Source organism: Carassius auratus, chromosome 27 (assembly GCF_003368295.1).
Source record: "Carassius auratus strain Wakin chromosome 27, ASM336829v1, whole genome shotgun sequence".
In the NCBI taxonomy this organism is placed as follows: domain Eukaryota; kingdom Metazoa; phylum Chordata; class Actinopteri; order Cypriniformes; family Cyprinidae; genus Carassius; species Carassius auratus.
Window position 1 is genome coordinate 3,317,824 of NC_039269.1, and position 16,183 is coordinate 3,334,006.

At 36.0% G+C, this 16,183-nt stretch overlaps 3 protein-coding genes across 5 annotated transcripts; 2 read left to right on the forward strand and 1 right to left on the reverse strand.

Annotated features, from left to right (window-relative positions):
• Positions 1-1,140: 1,140 nt before the first annotated feature.
• Positions 1,141-5,374, forward strand: LOC113045107 (pro-neuregulin-2, membrane-bound isoform-like). 2 transcript variants are annotated; one of them, XR_003275955.1, is made up of 4 exons: positions 1,141-1,375; positions 1,702-1,926; positions 2,895-4,462; positions 4,580-5,374. XR_003275955.1 is itself a non-coding variant. In XM_026205281.1 (3 exons), exons 1-3 carry the CDS (start codon positions 1,323-1,325, stop codon positions 3,538-3,540), a joined length of 924 nt encoding a protein of 307 aa, XP_026061066.1. In that variant the 5' UTR covers positions 1,141-1,322; the 3' UTR covers positions 3,541-5,374. The 2 variants fall into 2 exon arrangements, 1 of the variants encoding a protein (XP_026061066.1); XM_026205281.1 differs by having other exon boundaries at positions 2,895-5,374.
• A 1,147-nt stretch (positions 5,375-6,521) lies between these two features.
• LOC113045106 (N-acetyllactosaminide beta-1,3-N-acetylglucosaminyltransferase 2-like) lies at positions 6,522-10,024 on the forward strand. 2 transcript variants are annotated; one of them, XM_026205280.1, is made up of 2 exons: positions 6,522-6,748; positions 8,088-10,024. In XM_026205280.1, the coding sequence occupies exon 2, from the start codon at positions 8,091-8,093 to the stop codon at positions 9,456-9,458; it is 1,368 nt and encodes a 455-aa protein (XP_026061065.1). In that variant the 5' UTR covers positions 6,522-6,748; positions 8,088-8,090; the 3' UTR covers positions 9,459-10,024. The 2 variants fall into 2 exon arrangements, with proteins under 2 accessions (XP_026061065.1, XP_026061064.1); XM_026205279.1 differs by lacking the exon at positions 6,522-6,748 and adding an exon at positions 7,178-7,531.
• A 144-nt stretch (positions 10,025-10,168) lies between these two features.
• Positions 10,169-12,332, reverse strand: LOC113045109 (probable RNA-binding protein EIF1AD). The gene is made up of 5 exons (XM_026205282.1): positions 12,200-12,332; positions 11,721-11,836; positions 11,515-11,623; positions 11,258-11,366; positions 10,169-10,688 (listed from the first exon to the last, which is right to left on the reverse strand). The coding sequence occupies exons 2-5, from the start codon at positions 11,805-11,807 to the stop codon at positions 10,424-10,426; spliced, it is 570 nt and encodes a 189-aa protein (XP_026061067.1). The 5' UTR covers positions 11,808-11,836; positions 12,200-12,332; the 3' UTR covers positions 10,169-10,423.
• Positions 12,333-16,183: the final 3,851 nt, after the last annotated feature.

Sequence of the window (16,183 nt, forward strand, 5' to 3'; positions counted from 1 at the left end):
TGTAGACAGCGAAACCGCCGTTTTTGGCTGGTGACATCGGAGCCAGTGCTGTTATGTCCCACTAATTGAAACTTTTTCAGGCTTCTGATTGTTCAACATGGCTTTACGGCTGAGATTATATCACCACCTGTTGGTCTGGCATGCTCTTGACAGTGCATCATAGCATGCATTTGCATTTTCACGTGGATGGAGATGTTTTTCAAAATGGAAGAAGGAAAACTGTTTATAAAAATACCCATGTGCACTCCACTGATCTATAATATAGACTCTTAACACTCTTAAAAATAAAGGTGCTTCAAAAGGTTCTTCACAGCAATGCCATAGAAGAACCATTTCAGGTATCACAAAGAACCATTCAGTTAAAGGTTCTTTAAAGAACCATTTGTTTTTTTACCTTTTTAGGACCTGAAGAACCTTCTTTCGTCAACAAAGAACCATTTGTGAAACAGAAAAGTTATTCAGATGGTAAAGGTTCTATTAATAGGTTTCAGTCACGTGACCGGCTCAAAGACCTGGAGGGCAAAACATCCATAGAACTGCTGCACATCAGTTTTCCATCTGTTTTACAGCTGCAAATATTTAGATCACCTCTCAGAAGTATAAAACAAAGGTGAACAAAATGCCAGTTTACATACAGGTAGGCAGATGAGGTCAGAATATGAATGCAGTCTGCTTAATGGTTCGGTATTTTCCTAATCATTTTCTATGGGAAACCATTTAACATGAAACTTTGCACATTGTGTTTATATTCTGGGTTCATATGCTTGCTTGTACAAAATATACATTATCAATAATGTGTTTACTGAATTTCACCTTTTAATATCTGCATATAAACTACATTACTACTTCATGCAAACTGTGTAAAAACAACTGGCGGTTAGTGAAGCAAAGTTTCATTTTGCTCTCCAGATTGGCTTTCCTGACGTCACTTGAAAACTATTTTAACTACCATTTAAACAAAAAGGTTCTTTAATGTCACCATGAAGCACCTTTATTTTTAAGAGTGTATGTGTGGACATGATCTAAAAGCTCTTAAAGTCCAGTATTTCTGGAAAAGATTCACATTATGTTTCTTCTGGATGTTACTGCAGTTCAGAAGTAAATTGCTAAGTTGTTGATTATATATTTATAATAAACTGTTTCCTGTGGTACATTGATGACTAAGAATTCTTCAGATGTATTCAGGTTAGGACACAAGTGTGAAATCGGCATAATCTCATGCTACTCTATTTTTATTGCAGTATATATCTAAGAATGTCCCAGCAACGGATCGAGTAGTACGACACGGAACAGAGACATCAGGCAATTTCTCGGGCAGCCGAATGTCGTCACAATCCCACCATACCTCCACAGCTTCTCATGCTTCCAGTCACCGGTACTGACTCTTCTGACCCTGACTGATTCATCTGTCAATACATCCATATATAGATCCTTTACATATATCATCGGTCCATCTGTCTGTTCATTTACTAACCCAACTAGTCAATGTTGCTTATATATATATGTGTACTTTGATCAATACATTTTTTACAAAAATATTTGAAATACAAATCTAACATTATACATGTTTTTCCGTATAATTACTTTATTAAATCCCTGCTGAATAAAGGTATATTTCAGGCCAGTTTCTATATATATATAGAATGCTTCTCACATTTCTCACATTAGTATTCTTCACTTCGTGTTGTTCCTGCCTGTCAGGCCAGAGGAGCGCACATGGAGTATGGAGCGGACGGACAGCATGCACTCTGACTGTCAGTCAGGGGCGCTCTCTTCCTCCGTTGGCACCAGTAAATGCAGCAGCCCGGCGTGTATGGAGGCTCGTGCCCGCCGTGCAGCATACTGTGGTTATCCTGACGCTACACAGTGCCCCCTACAGTATGGAGACTCTTACGATTCCCTGCGGGACTCGCCTCACAGTGACAGGTGAGTGAAAAAGGAAACAACAGCATAAGAAGACCTTCACAGAAAAAAAGAAACTGTGTATATTTGTTGTCAAATGAAAGCATGCTTACTGTCTTGTTGGTTAAATAAGTTTGTAATCTTTATTTTACCATGATATTTGGTGGGGATTGTAATAAAATTTGTGTGGCAAAATGTTTACTTGAATGCTTTTACTTTATTACGGTTTTCTAGGATTTCTTTTTTTATATATTTGGTGTAATTTATGTCTTTAGATTGAATGTCATTCTAATTGGTTGATTCATAATAAATAATTGATTCAAAAGCCCTATTTGCTAATAAATATTGTATATAAATATATTTATATAAATTATAATATGCAGTAGACATACGCTACCAATCAAAAGTTTGGGGTCAGTAAGATTTTTTTTTTTTTTAAAGAAAGTAATACTTTTATTCAGCAAGGATGCATTCAATTGATCAAAAATGACAGTAAATACTTTTGTAAGATTTCAATAAATAAAAATATATATATATATATTTTGAACATTATAATCATCAAAGAATCCTGAAAAGCACTAAGATTTTTTTCAACATTGATAATAAGGAATACAAAAGATTTCTATTTCAAATTAAAAAAGCATTTTGGTTTGTTTGTTTTTTTTTTTGTTTTTTTTTTATTGATTAAAATATCCGGGAAAAATGTTTTTGCACAAAAAATATTAAGCATTAATAATCAGAAATGTTTCTTGAGCAGTAAATCAGCATATTAGAATGATTTCTGAAGGATCATGTGACACTGAAGACTTGAGGAATGATGCTGAATATTCAGCACAGGAATAAAATAGATTTTTAAAGTATATTCAAATAAAAAAAACTGTTATTTTAAATTGTAATAAAATGTAACAATATACCTGGTTTAAATGGAATAATTTTGATGTTTTGATTAAAATGTCCCACCTCTCACCCCATGTTTTTCTGCATCTTCGCAGGTATGTGTCTGCTCTGACCACGCCGGCGCGTCTATCTCCTGTGGAGTTTCACTCCTCACTGCCCTCGCAGGTGCCTACCTTTCAGATCACCACGCCAAACGCCAGCCACGCCCTCTCCCTGCCACCCGCCGCCTCGGCCATCGTCATGGCAGCCTACTCCCCCGACGATGACCAGCCCCTCCTGCACCACTACCGCCGATCCCGTAGGCCATATTACGCGGCGGAGAGCACGGGCTCCCTCCCTTCCAGTCCGTACCGCTTTGTGGATGATGAGGATTATGAGACCACGCAGGAGTACATGTCCTCTCGAGAGCAGCCGAAGAAAAGCAGCAACGGCCGGCGTTGGCGAAGGAGGTCACGGGTCAATGGCCACGTTTCTCAGCGTACACCAGGCCCCAGGGACTATAGCTCTCAAAGCTGCCTGTCGGACAGCGAGTGGGAGGACGATGAGGTTGGCGACCTCGGCCACGGCGAGAGCACGCCGTTTCTCAGTATGCATAACATGAATGCCATTGAACCGGCCACAATCTACCAACCCAATGACACACGGACTTTCAACAACACGGGACGCTCGGCCTCCCGTGGCAATGTGCAGGCCAACAAACTGTCGCAGTCGTGGTCCAGACCGGACAATGCACCCCTTTAAAAAAGAAAGATGAGAGCAAGGATGAACAAACTTGCGTAGGCGCGAAAAACAAATGATATGCTATAGACCTGCACCTATGAGAAATATTTTTTATTTTATATAACAGACAGATATTCTAAACAAATGAAATATTTATTTTCATTTCAGCAAAAATTGTCTACTAGCTAGCAGCAAAGACTTTTTTTATAGGGGGAAAACTATTTATATGTAATTCCTTATTTTGATTTACAGCGTTACGAAGAATTATGTGCCAATTTTTTCACAAGTTAGAAATAGAATAATATTGTGGTGCCTTTTGCTGTTTGCCGACGAGGGAGGTTCAGTTGAATTTTTGTAGCCTTTCTTAAAAACAGACTCTTGGGTTTTATAGACACGTCTTCTTGTTTTTTTCTTTGTTCGTTAGTTTCATTTCTTCAGGATCTCCCCATTTTAACTGTGATATTTTTCAGACATCATGCAATATCGAATCACTTCTGTGTAAGGTGTTTGTTTACATGTCTAGGATTCACGCGCACATGTAACCGACGTCAAATCGCATCGGATGCCGATTCGTTCAAGCATCCGAGGGCAGTTTGCATTCAATTTTAGTTTCTACGTTCTAAGTTTTCTTTACTCTCAACTGGTTGTTGCATATTGTTTCCATAGAAAACAGAGGTACACAGGAGTTCACAGGGCATGGCGCTGGGTCGCAGTATTGGCCCTGGTTCAGGGTTTTCAAAACGGTGGTCTGTGCATCCAATGAATGTGTTTACACTTCTGTCCGTGTGCGTGAGAGTATCATTGAACCTCAGTGTATACGTACGTGTCTTTGTGCACGTGGTTTAGTGCGTGAACGTGTTTCGTTCATGCGTTCGCGTTGTGTTCGTCTTCAGGTTAGCGTTTCGAGCGTGTGTGCGTGTTGTGAGTTTCGACGTGCGCCTGTGTGTGTATACGTATGCTTGTACTCTTTTTAGGATGTTGGCTTTGTCGAAAGGGAGCTCTATTACGTCGTCAGGTACACGCTAAATGGTTAAACCTGAACCCCTTGTGGTGACACGAGCTCATTGCACTGTAACCTTCCTTCCTAGTGTAGTCATTGGCCTGCGGAGGAACCAATCCAGCCTGATTCTAGCCTACACGGACCTACATCTCTCTCCCACACCTTTCCATTCCTATGCCAGCAGCTTTAAGCCGCACTGTGTCTCAGGACTTTTCATTGAAAACTGCATTGTCCATTAAAACAGATCCATTACTGCCCATCGTGTCTGCATCATTCTGGGAAGACAATGAAGAACGATACGACCAGATGTTTGTGCAAAATGCTCCATGTTTTGTAGTTTTTCCTTTGTTTTTTTTCCCTTTTCAGTGGGGTCATTCCCAGTCCGTGCTTTCTCTTTTTGACACATATGTATACAAGTTGGAGACTTGCTTGAAGCAATGCGTGTTCGGCTACTAGACGTGCTACTTTAGATGGATTACAAAGTGTTAACCCCTACTTCCAGAGCCCAACAACCTACAACGACATTTGAGAAGATAAACCCTCCACACACACACTAACACCTTATACCACATGCAATGTACACACTTACACAAACACAGACACACATGCTCAAGATTAATTTTGTGTGCACACAGTCATTTAAAGCGCCGCTCGTCTCGCTGATTGATTTTCTTCCTGTCTTTCTCTCTGTTTCTTCTGTTCTTCCTCTCTGCCTGTGAAGGCGTCCCTCCCTCTGCATGTTCTAGTGGTTCAGATAGATGAGTGCATGGTAACCGCAGCAACTGAGTCGTATTCACATGGTGAAAGTGTAGTTTTCATTTGACATTCAGCAATAAATCCCCTTTTTTCATGTTCATTCTTGACTTGGAATATGCTAGAAATTTTTGCAAGTTTTCTCAAAAAAATAGTACTTGTAAAAAAAAATACAAATGAAATAAAACCACTTGTTCATATGGAAAAAATAAATCTTAATTCCTACCATTTTAAAAAATGAATTCATCAGAATGTATGTCTGTTTCTTGGCATGATGGTGACATGATATATGTTTTCAGGGCACCAGCAGTTTATTCTTTCCTTGACAGAACTTTGACAGAGATGTATCAAGGATGCAGCCATGTTTTCAGTTTTAGTTGGGACTGGAGGTAAAAATCTGACAACTGGACACTTAAAACGTATATTGATCAACAACTAATTTTAATATCAGACAGTATGCATCCTCTGTCTCTATGGTGATTACAGGTTTGGATAATATCATAAGTCACTTTTTCCTTGATTTTTAGAAATTAAAGTGCTTGAAAAGTTCTCAATCTGAAAAAAAGCATTTATTGAAACTAATTAGAAAAAAATTTGACATCAGGTGAATGCACTGAACACATGCAAAAAGTACACTTTCGTAAATGTATAGGTAATAAGCATGGGTAACTCTTTACAATAAGGTCACATTAGGAAACATTAGTGCATTAACAAAAAATAACTCAATGAGCAATATGTTTGTTACAGTATTAATATATTACATTTTCATTACCTAAACTTTAAATAAATAAATTTAAATAAACTTTAATTTGAATAAATGTATTAATAAATGCTTTAGAAGGATTTTTCATTGTTAGTTAATCTTAACTAATGCAGTTAACTAGTGGTAACTAATATGACCTTATGACCAAGAAAAAGAAAGAAAGAAAAGAAGTTCATATCTGCATCCATTATTTCTTAATTTGATTTTTTTTTTTATTATTATTATTATTTTTTAAACGTAGTGTAATTTTTTTTTCATCATATAAAGCATGAAATATTTTTCCAATATAGTAGGTATAGTATTTTTCTTAAAATAATAGCACTATTTTTTATGTCGTAAAACAAAGATTATTGAAGTACATTTTACAAGAAAAACAAAAATTTCTATTTCACTATTTAACATTTAATTCAATGTTGCTGTTTCTTTGTAACTAATTTTGAAAATTTCTAGCAATTTCTGATTTTTTTTTTCTTTTTTTCAGTGTACTTTCAGTAGTAAGATTACTTGATTAACTGTTAAAAACCATATAATGAAGCAAGACAGAAACAGACAGTTCCCCTACTTAACCAGCTCGAAGCGTCTGACCAATACTCTGTCGAGGGTTAGTTCTTCTAGTGGGGATAGAACACATTCATCAACAAGCAGCCTGAAGACAATACGTTTGTGGGCGAGCTGCCTGCATGGGGAGAAGATGAGAGCAATTTAAACAGAAGGTCTGGTGAGCTCACATTAATATCATCATCACAATGATGAAATACTTGATTATAATCTATTCTAGATTCTAATCAACATCAGTGATGCTGATATTGCTTTGTAATGCAGAAATCAACTGACCTTACTTGCTGAAGGGAGTAACTTGTTATCTGTGGGGCTTTCAAATGGCTTTGTAGTACACTGACAACTCACCATACTTGTCAAACAGGTCTAAGTGAATGAAACTACAAAAAAAAATAAAATAAATGGATGTGTGTTTTTGTATACTGATAATAAATAGGGGACAACAGGGCTCGGTGTCACAAGTGGAGGTTGTTATAGGCCTAGTACTTCAAAAATATTCTTAGGTCAAAAGATAGGTTTGATATTTATTTTACCGGTTTTAATAATTTACCTTTATTTAACCAGTAAAATGACTCACTGAGTTTAAATAATCTATACATATTATCTATACAATATTCACTAGAGTAAAAAAGTGTGACAACTAGCCCCGATCTCCTCTTTGTTACGTCACAGGTGAGTATATCGTGGGCGCGGCCTCGAGCGCTCACACCTGAATTTCACAACCGATGTTATTTGACGTTATCCACAGTGCACGAGCGACAAGGGGAAAGCGAGTTTACTTTAAAACAGTTTATTATTATTATTATTATTATTATTTTGTAAATAAGACGTTTCCACATATTCCATGTAACATGTTTGTCTTTTAGCTTGCGCATACATTTTGAGAATTATGTGAATGACTCGAAATTCATCATAAACTACATCACCAGGAAAACGTGGTAAGTTTAAAGCGATTTTAGTAGTTTAGTAATAGCAGTTTTCTTTTCATTTCGTTGTTGGAACAATAAAATAATGATAAAGATAAAAAAAAAAATCATCTAAACACTTATCAGCTCAACCTTTCTGAGTAGCACAAGTGAGAAACTGTAGTCTCAGTTTACGAGTTGGTTCGTTAAAGTTTTGAATGAAAAGTTTTTGGTTTGATTTATTTTCAATTTAATTATTTGTAAAACTAAAATAAAAATAATAATAAAGTTATAGAAGTATTTAAGTAGTATGCAGGTTACTCCATTTTATGGTAAATAATTTTATATCAAGTCTTATGTAAATAAGATGCTTATGTATATATAATATAATATGGACTTACAAAAATATTCCCTTACAAAAACGTACTATTCCATTTTAGTGGAGACTAGGGTTACGATGGGGAATTTGTAAAGATTTTTGCTGATGTCTGAATAATCTGCAATGCCTGCGTTGACATATATAGAAGAAAAAAAACATATTTACATAAAATACTGATCTGTTTAACATTCTTAATCTTTCTTTCCTCAGTTTATGGCTTCCTGTCTGTGTCGATACCGCCGGCAGATCTTGTTCTTCTGTTCGCCGTGCATATTGCTGCTCCCAGTCTACATATATGTCTCAATTGCTTTGTCCTATGTCATGAAGCATGGGGCACCTGGTGCACATGTTGTTCATTCTGTGCTGCCGACACATTTCACTGCCAGCGGTCTCAAACACTCCAGAGATCTGGCTCCTCATCCTGTCAAACCCTTCTGGAGAAACGAGCCAGATAGTAGCGCTCTGTGGAACATCATCCAGTTCAAGACGGATCTCCAGTATAACCCTATCCTAAAGCCTCATCTGGCTGCAAAAACATCCAGTGTTTCTTACAACACAGAAACATCCAGAAGGACTGGGGTTGAATGTTCTCCAAATTATGAGATTAACAATATAATGCATGATTATGCTAATCTACCAATCCAGATGAAGAATTTTGTGACCACTATGCACTGTCGAGACTATCCGCTGCTCATAGATCCTTTAGATGTTTGTGATGCTCAAGCAAAGAAAACGGCACCGTTATTGCTCATGGCCATCAAAACTCAGACTGCAAACTTTGATAACAGGGAAGCCATACGAGAAACTTGGGGGCGTTCAGGAAGATTAAAAACCAGAGGTGGACGGCAAAGGCTCGTTCGCAGGGTCTTCCTTCTGGGGAGGTCCAAAGACTTGCAAATTGAAGAGAAATTGCATTTGGAGAGTGAAAAGTATGGTGATATCATCCAGTGGGACTTTATGGACACCTTCTTCAACCTCTCCCTGAAGGATGTGCTGTTCTGGGACTGGTTTGCAAGATGCTGCCCACATGCCCATTTCATTTTTAAGGGTGATGATGATGTATTTGTGAGGACACCTGCTGTCCTGGACTATCTTCTAGCTGAAGCAGCAAACCAAAGCTTCTCAAATGGATCCAGGCAGGCAAATAAAATGGAGACGTTTGTTGTGGGGGACGTGATAAGCAATGCCGCACCTATACGCTCTAATGGAACGAAGTACTACATCCCAGAGAGTTTCTATAAAGGGCTGTACCCTTCATACCCTGGTGGAGGAGGGATGCTTTACTCTGGTTCTCTGGCACATAGGCTTTTAGAGGTGTCACAGAGGGTTCATCTGTTCCCCATTGATGACGTCTACCTGGGTATGTGTCTTCAGAGACTGGGAGTTTACCCTGTCCACCACCCTGCCTTCCTCACCTTTGACTTCCCCAAAGATGAGCCCAAGGAACCCTGTGCGAATCACACCATCCTGCTGGTGCACAAGCGAAGCCCAGCTGAGATGTTCCATCTTTGGACTGAAACGTCGACACCCAGCACTGAATGCAGAAATGCAACGCTGAGAGTCAAACCTAGGCCTGTCTGAGAGCCACAGACTCATCTTTTTTTTAAAGCAAGCTCTCATTCTTACTGAACACTTGAAAACTGATGTTATGCATTGTGAGGTATATTGTATAATTTTTTGTTTGGAATATTTTTTACTTTTATATGTTGATGCAATAACTGCCTAGAAGTTTTATAAACAGGGTTTCTGCAGGTTTTATGATGGTAAATTTAAGACCTTATTTTAAGACCAAGTAAAGAAATTTAAGGAATTAATTGAAATGAATAACCAAGTCTAGGGAGTTGTATTAGCGACATATGAACATTTAAAAATACAACTTTCAACTCTGCTCCCAAAAAGGTATAATAAGAGTATAATAGTCATAACTTTTATTGTACGTTTTTCAGTTTGCCGTTTTAAGTATAAATGTCTAAAAATCGAAATCTCATCTAAAGTCTTGTTTTAGGCATAATCACATTTAAATTTGTTAGATTTGTCAGAAAAAAAAGACAATGTTTTGATATATTTGCATTGTTTAAAAAAATTAAATAAAGACAAACTGAGACAACAGTTTATGAACTTTTTAAGGGCTTCATTTGCAGAAGGGTGAATTAAGACTTTTTAAGACCCACAGAAACTCTGATAAAGATAATAAAAATCCTTTCATGCTGACTTTGTCTATGATTTTACTTCTGACTTCAGTGTGTTACTGTAAATGAGTGTCGAATTAGCTCAAACTTGTGGGAAAAACGTCAAGTGTACAAAACAAAGTTTATTACAACACCCTATTTACAAGAATTATAATATACAATGTTTCTTTTAATGAAACAAAATGAATAAGAGATTTGAAACAAATTAAACTTAGGCAGAAACTTCTGAAAGCCATCACAGAGAAATCATTCAATGCAATGATAGCTCAGTCTCAGGCACCAGTGTAGTTTGTCCAGGTTTTTAAGCGTCCTAGAAAACTGTTTTTGGTCATGCTGTGGTGGAAGCATCTTCCAGTGTCATGCAGTTTTTAATGCTCTTCCTTCATCATCATCTTCCTCCTTTTCATCCCCATCATTGTCACCCTCCTCATCTTCATCAGTCTCTTCCTCACTCTCACTGTAGAGAACAGTGGCACGATTGGTGTTTACAAACAGATCACTGTCGTCATCCTCAGAGTCGCTGTCACCCTCTCCTTCCTCCTCCGTTTTTCTTTCACTTCTTTCTTTCGGTTTTTCCCCGTTCCTCTCACTGGATGCGCCATCCTCCTGGAATCCTTCTGGCCTGTGTGAAGTGTAAAACTATGCTTTACTGTTTACACATTTCAGCTTTGTTTTCCTGAACACATGATAACAGGTTTTAGTAAATAAGACCTTCAAAAATACTTAATTTCTGCTATTCCATCTATGCATGCTTATATTATCAGCTGCATTTTATTGCATTTAACATTGTGTTTTCCCACTTTTCTAGAAACTGCCGTGGCTGCAACATTTTTGTTATTGAAAACCTTTTACTGTTGAGTAATACATATCACATCAGGACTAAGTTCAAAGAGACCTCTTATCCGAAAAATGAAAATGTTGTAATTTACTCACTCTCCAAATTATATTTTAATAGTGTAAAATTTTAAAGAATGTAAACATTTTTGGTTCCCATTGACTTCCACAGTATTTTTTATTTTCCATACTATGGAAGTCTATGGGGACCATCAACTGTTTGGCAACAAATACGTTTTAAAATATCTTCTTTTGTGTTCAAAAGAAGAAAGAAATTCATACAGGTTTGGAACAACTTGAGGGTATCATAATATTCCATTTAAATAAAATATATATAAAAAAAAACAATGGCCTTACCAGACACCAATTTTTCTCAGGTACTGAATATGGTCCCTGTAAAGTATGAAACTTATTTCTCCTTTCACCTTCCCTCCTTCTTTAATGGGATCAACAATGACAAAGTCTCCTAACAAACATAAAAGACCATGAAAACATTTAAGTGTCTTTAATGTATTTTATACATGTTATATATATATATATATATATATATATATATATATATATATATATATATATATATATATATATATATATGAAAGGTTAAACAAACTCACCTCGTTTGATCCATATGTTCTTGCGGTATTTAGGAGGCATACTGACGAGGAAGCGCTCGCCGCTGCCAGTCACCGCTTCATGCAAGTTATTGCCATTACTTCCTAAGACCTGTGATGTGAAGGAGGCATATAATTATTAGTAGCTTGGTATAATGTGAATAATGAGTTCTCATAGCCTTAGAGGTCCCAAAATCTGGTGAATGTACCCTCATGATATGCTGGTCTTCAGTGGGTGCCACACAGTCCTCGAGAACTTCTTTGACTACGTGCTTACGTTTGGTTGCCTTTGACATGATGGATATAAAACTGGCGATTCTGTCACCTGGATAAAGAAAATATTTTGTTTTAGTTAAGAGTGGAGCATGCGGACTACAAAAAATAAAGCCGCTCTCAGGGAAACACAGTTTACGTTAGCTTTAAAATGCAAAACTGTACACATCGTGGCACCTTGCTAAAACACACATAACTGGAAACCCGAGGCGTGTATATCATAATCATTATAAATCCTATAATGTAGTATATTCAGATAAGCAAGTCATCTGACATGATTACGCTATTAGACTTTTAAAATTTTAAAGCATGGCACATAAACGTGGCCTTCATGCTATGTTGGTCTGGACAAATAAAACCCTTCGACGTCTAAATTTATTTAAACTGTAAAAGCTCATTTTTCATAGTCACCTACCTATAAACCGTATATGAAACTAGTTGTACTCTGAGTTGATTTACTAATAGCATGGAGATGAATTACTGGCGTTAACTCGAGTCTTCTTTACAGAAGTGTGCACTGTGAAGCGAAACGCGAGAGACGCAGCGGGTTTTGAAGATTACAAAATAAAAGCCACAATAACACAGGTGAGGGTGAGCGCGATTTGTGTATGACGGCCTGTTTAATGTATAAATTATTAGTTAAATCATTTATTTAATAATAATAATAATAATAATAGTAATAATATGATATATTTTATAGAGTACTATTTTGCAGACCTTTAATTTTGAAATGTTTATCACGGTTCACATTAATAAACATCCACAGCGAGCCAGGTTGATAAAACACTTTAAAATATTTGATGAGAGAACCAGATAGACATTAAAATAAAGATGTGGAGATTAAATCTGGCACGGAGAGACGAACAGCTCATCAGTAAGAGACTCCTGCAGAGTGTGGATGAGGAAGAGGAGGAGGATGAAGACTCCGAGGAGAGACTGGCTCCACCCCTCTGTCACCTGAAGAAATGCTCAAGGGTCCGTTTGCATAAACTTAGCCTCTATTTTAAGGATGTGTTTTAAGATTTTGACCAACTAGCAGTTATCAAAGGGCTAATCTGTCTTATTTTAGGGTTCAGGTTAGACTAATTTATGATTTACTGTAACTGAATAAAAAATAAAAAATATGGCCAGTCTTAAAGAAAATTGGATGACTAACTTGTGAGACTAGTCTACAACTTTTATGCAACCATCCCCAGGTTTATTTCTGTACTGTTTTTATTATTTACAGCACTTCATCATCTTTTTTCTTCTCATTTGTATTAAATTAATATATTTTTTATTTCAATTGTTTTATTGTTATTTTTATTTCCTAATCATCTTTTATGATTATTTTATGATTTTTTGCAATCCTTTTTTACTTAAGCACTTTGAATTACCATTAGGTATGTAATGCGCTATATAAATTAACTTGCATTGTGTTATTTTAGGAGGTCTACAAATTATATTTTATTGTGTTTATGTTTGGGTAAAAAAAATAAAAACATATTTCATCCCCAAATTTAACAGGAGAATATGTACATTCCAAGATTATTTTAGGAATATTATTTTTTTATTATTGTTTTATTTTAGTATTATTTTTTGCATTGTGCTTCATAATTGAACAATTTAATGACAGTTAAGAAAATGTCACATTTGCGCATTTTTCATTGACATTGAACATAACAACTATATTTATAGTCCTTATTAATTATCTTATAGTAAATATAATATACTTATATACTATTTACTTGTATTTAATATTTATCTATTTTTATTGCATATATTTACTTATTTTAAATTCTAATAATATTTATGTTTTTGTATTTTAATAAAAAAAAATGCAGAGCATAAGACGCTTTTTTCAAAAATATAAAAAGAAGATAAGATACTGCATTTACTAATGAAGTGCCTGTGTTTTTCTTCAGATCAATGGTATGCGCATGTTGATCAGACAGCTCAGCTCTCATAATGGGGTGCTGTCTGCATGAGCTGTCTCACTCCACTCACCCAGGTCAGGTCTGTCTGTCTGTCGGCCCGTACCTCCTCACTTAACTTTCCGGTCAGAGCACCAAGCTAACGGTCAGTGGGGTGTCACTTTAAAGTCAGTGTCAGAGGCATGCAATCGATCAGTCCTCATGAATTTGTCTCTTTTGTCTTTTCCTTTAGGAACTTTATACACTCTGGGAAATCTGTGTCCTGACAGTGCTGTGGTTAGAAGGGAATAGTTTCAGCACTATAATGGTATGTATCTGAATGCATTCTTACAGGCTGAGTCTCAAAAAAAAAAAAAAAAAAAAAAGTTATATTTCATCCCAAATCAAAAGAAAGAGACAAGAAATTACATTTTGCAAGACAAATGAAATAATAATAAGATCTTTTTTTTTCTTTTAGAAAATTTTTCTTTCTTTCTTTTTCTTTCTTTTTAATCTGAGGTGGAATGTGACTTGGACATGTTCTTGAGATCATGAAATAGTCATTTTCTTTTTCTAGAATCAGAGATTTAAGACAAATAATAAATTAAAATATGTCCTTTTATATTGCTTGGACAAACCGCTGCACATTTCTTTATGAATCTGAAATATATAATATGTCAAACTGTAAAACACACTCCGAATCTAATAAATAGGCTATATAATAGAATTAAAAGAAAACTCTTCATATTAACAAACTTAGGCTTTGCCTGTGCTCTTTTCATTTAAAATTAGAGCCAAACATTGTATTTTAATCACAGTCCAAACAAAGATGTTGCATGCAGCATGATAAGTTTTTTTAATCTAATAAGATTGTATAATTTCAAAATTTTAAGCAAATGCAGAATCTCGGGGTGCATCATTAAATCCCTACAAATATTAGGATAGTTATCACAAATTTTTCTATGCTTGTATAATTGAAACCCCAGAGCAGCTTCAGGAACATAGTCCCTCATGTGATCTCAGCTTTGACTCCAGATCCTGAGTCTGGTTATGGGCAAAGGATTGAGTGCACGTGGTGTTTGCACTATTTAGTCAGCGCGGTGTGGACTTTTCTCCTTATATAATAACTTACTGAACAATGACAAGACTAATGGAGAGTTGTGCTAAAAACCTGTTTAGTGACTGTTCTTCCAGATAGCATGCATTCTCTTTTAATCTCTATCTGGAACAAAAAGAGGCTTTTCAAACATCAGCTGAATTGTTACATAATAATATTGTGGTTTTGCAGTATTTGGGATAACTCGATGCTGATCGCTGAAGGCGCCCTCTCTCAGTGCAGTGCTGCTTTGAAAACACTAGGAGGCGCTGTTGCTCAAGGAAACATTGCAGCAAAACATTTTCTACCCACATCACGTGCAAACTGCACATCTGGGTTAAGATGAGAGTAATTTTGAATTAGTGTGTTCACTGAATAGAAACATTGCCTATTTATAATTAAATTCAATTATTTATAATTCAGTTGTTAATGCTTTTATAATCATTGCTTACTATTGGATTATTTTATGAAATTCACAAAACACAGATTTTTTGCATTGTGGCATTTTGCCCTCTGATAATGACACTGAATATAATAACCATATGTATAATCTTTATTAATAAGCTTTATTATATATTATTCTTAAATAAAAGACACCATACTTTGGAATTGTGTGTTACAATTAAGATTTCAGTTCTCACATAATTATTATTGTTTGTACAAGGCACTGAGAGTTCTGGGTAATATCGCCTCTCATGGCACAGAATGTTGTGTTAGTTTGACACAATGGGGGCTGCTGACCGCCCTCTGTGCCACACTCAAGATGGCACTTCATTTTACATCTTCGATCTTTGTAAGAAACAGGCTTAGAATCAGACAACAAAAACACATTTAACGTAAATTCTCCTGCGTATAACAGGTTGGTGGAGGAGTGTACAAGGTTAAATTGTGTCCCTCTGATGGAAGCCATTCAGTATAACATTTTCGATCATCACCTCCCTTCTTTCTTTGAGGTCATTGCATTTACCTGCTTATATTTATGGACATATTATATGTGCGGACTCACCATGATCAATCTTCTCAATCTTTTTTCTTTAAGGTGGAGAGGTTTTCATCATAACATATCCAGTGACAGAAAAAATATTTTCTATTTTAAATTTTCAAAGCAAACTGAATGGACTTAAACTGAATGAATACCTTTTTTACTGCACTTGTGAAGCATGTTTGTGTGTTTTTGCTAGCTGTTGATCTGACTGACCCCTGGTTGCACAGAACAGCTATTTAATGGTTTTGTAAGTATACTGAATATATCTGAATGTTGCCATTTCTCCAAAATTCACTAGGAGTTACACAACCCTCGCATGTGACAGCGGCACAAACATAAATACTGCTTACACTTTATGTATGTTGAATGGTAAAAACATACATTTCTAATTTGTTTGCAATCCTAAAACAATCTATGTTTATTTAG

Excerpts from the sequence above, each read along its gene's own strand:
- LOC113045107 (XM_026205281.1), top strand. The coding sequence starts at position 1,323 with ATGTCGTCACAATCCCACCATACCTCCACAGCTTCTCATGCTTCCAGT. Across the intron at positions 1,376-1,701 it reads TCTCATGCTTCCAGTCACCG|GCCAGAGGAGCGCACATGGA; the intron begins GTACTGACTCTT and ends CCTGCCTGTCAG. Across the intron at positions 1,927-2,894 it reads GACTCGCCTCACAGTGACAG|GTATGTGTCTGCTCTGACCA; the intron begins GTGAGTGAAAAA and ends GCATCTTCGCAG.
- LOC113045106 (XM_026205280.1), top strand. The coding sequence starts at position 8,091 with ATGGCTTCCTGTCTGTGTCGATACCGCCGGCAGATCTTGTTCTTCTGT.
- LOC113045109 (XM_026205282.1), bottom strand. The coding sequence starts at position 11,807 with ATGTCAAAGGCAACCAAACGTAAGCACGTAGTCAAAGAAGTTCTCGAG. Across the intron at positions 11,367-11,514 it reads GAACATATGGATCAAACGAG|GAGACTTTGTCATTGTTGAT; the intron begins GTGAGTTTGTTT and ends TATGTTTGTTAG. Across the intron at positions 10,689-11,257 it reads CTGAGAAAAATTGGTGTCTG|GCCAGAAGGATTCCAGGAGG; the intron begins GTAAGGCCATTG and ends CACTTCACACAG.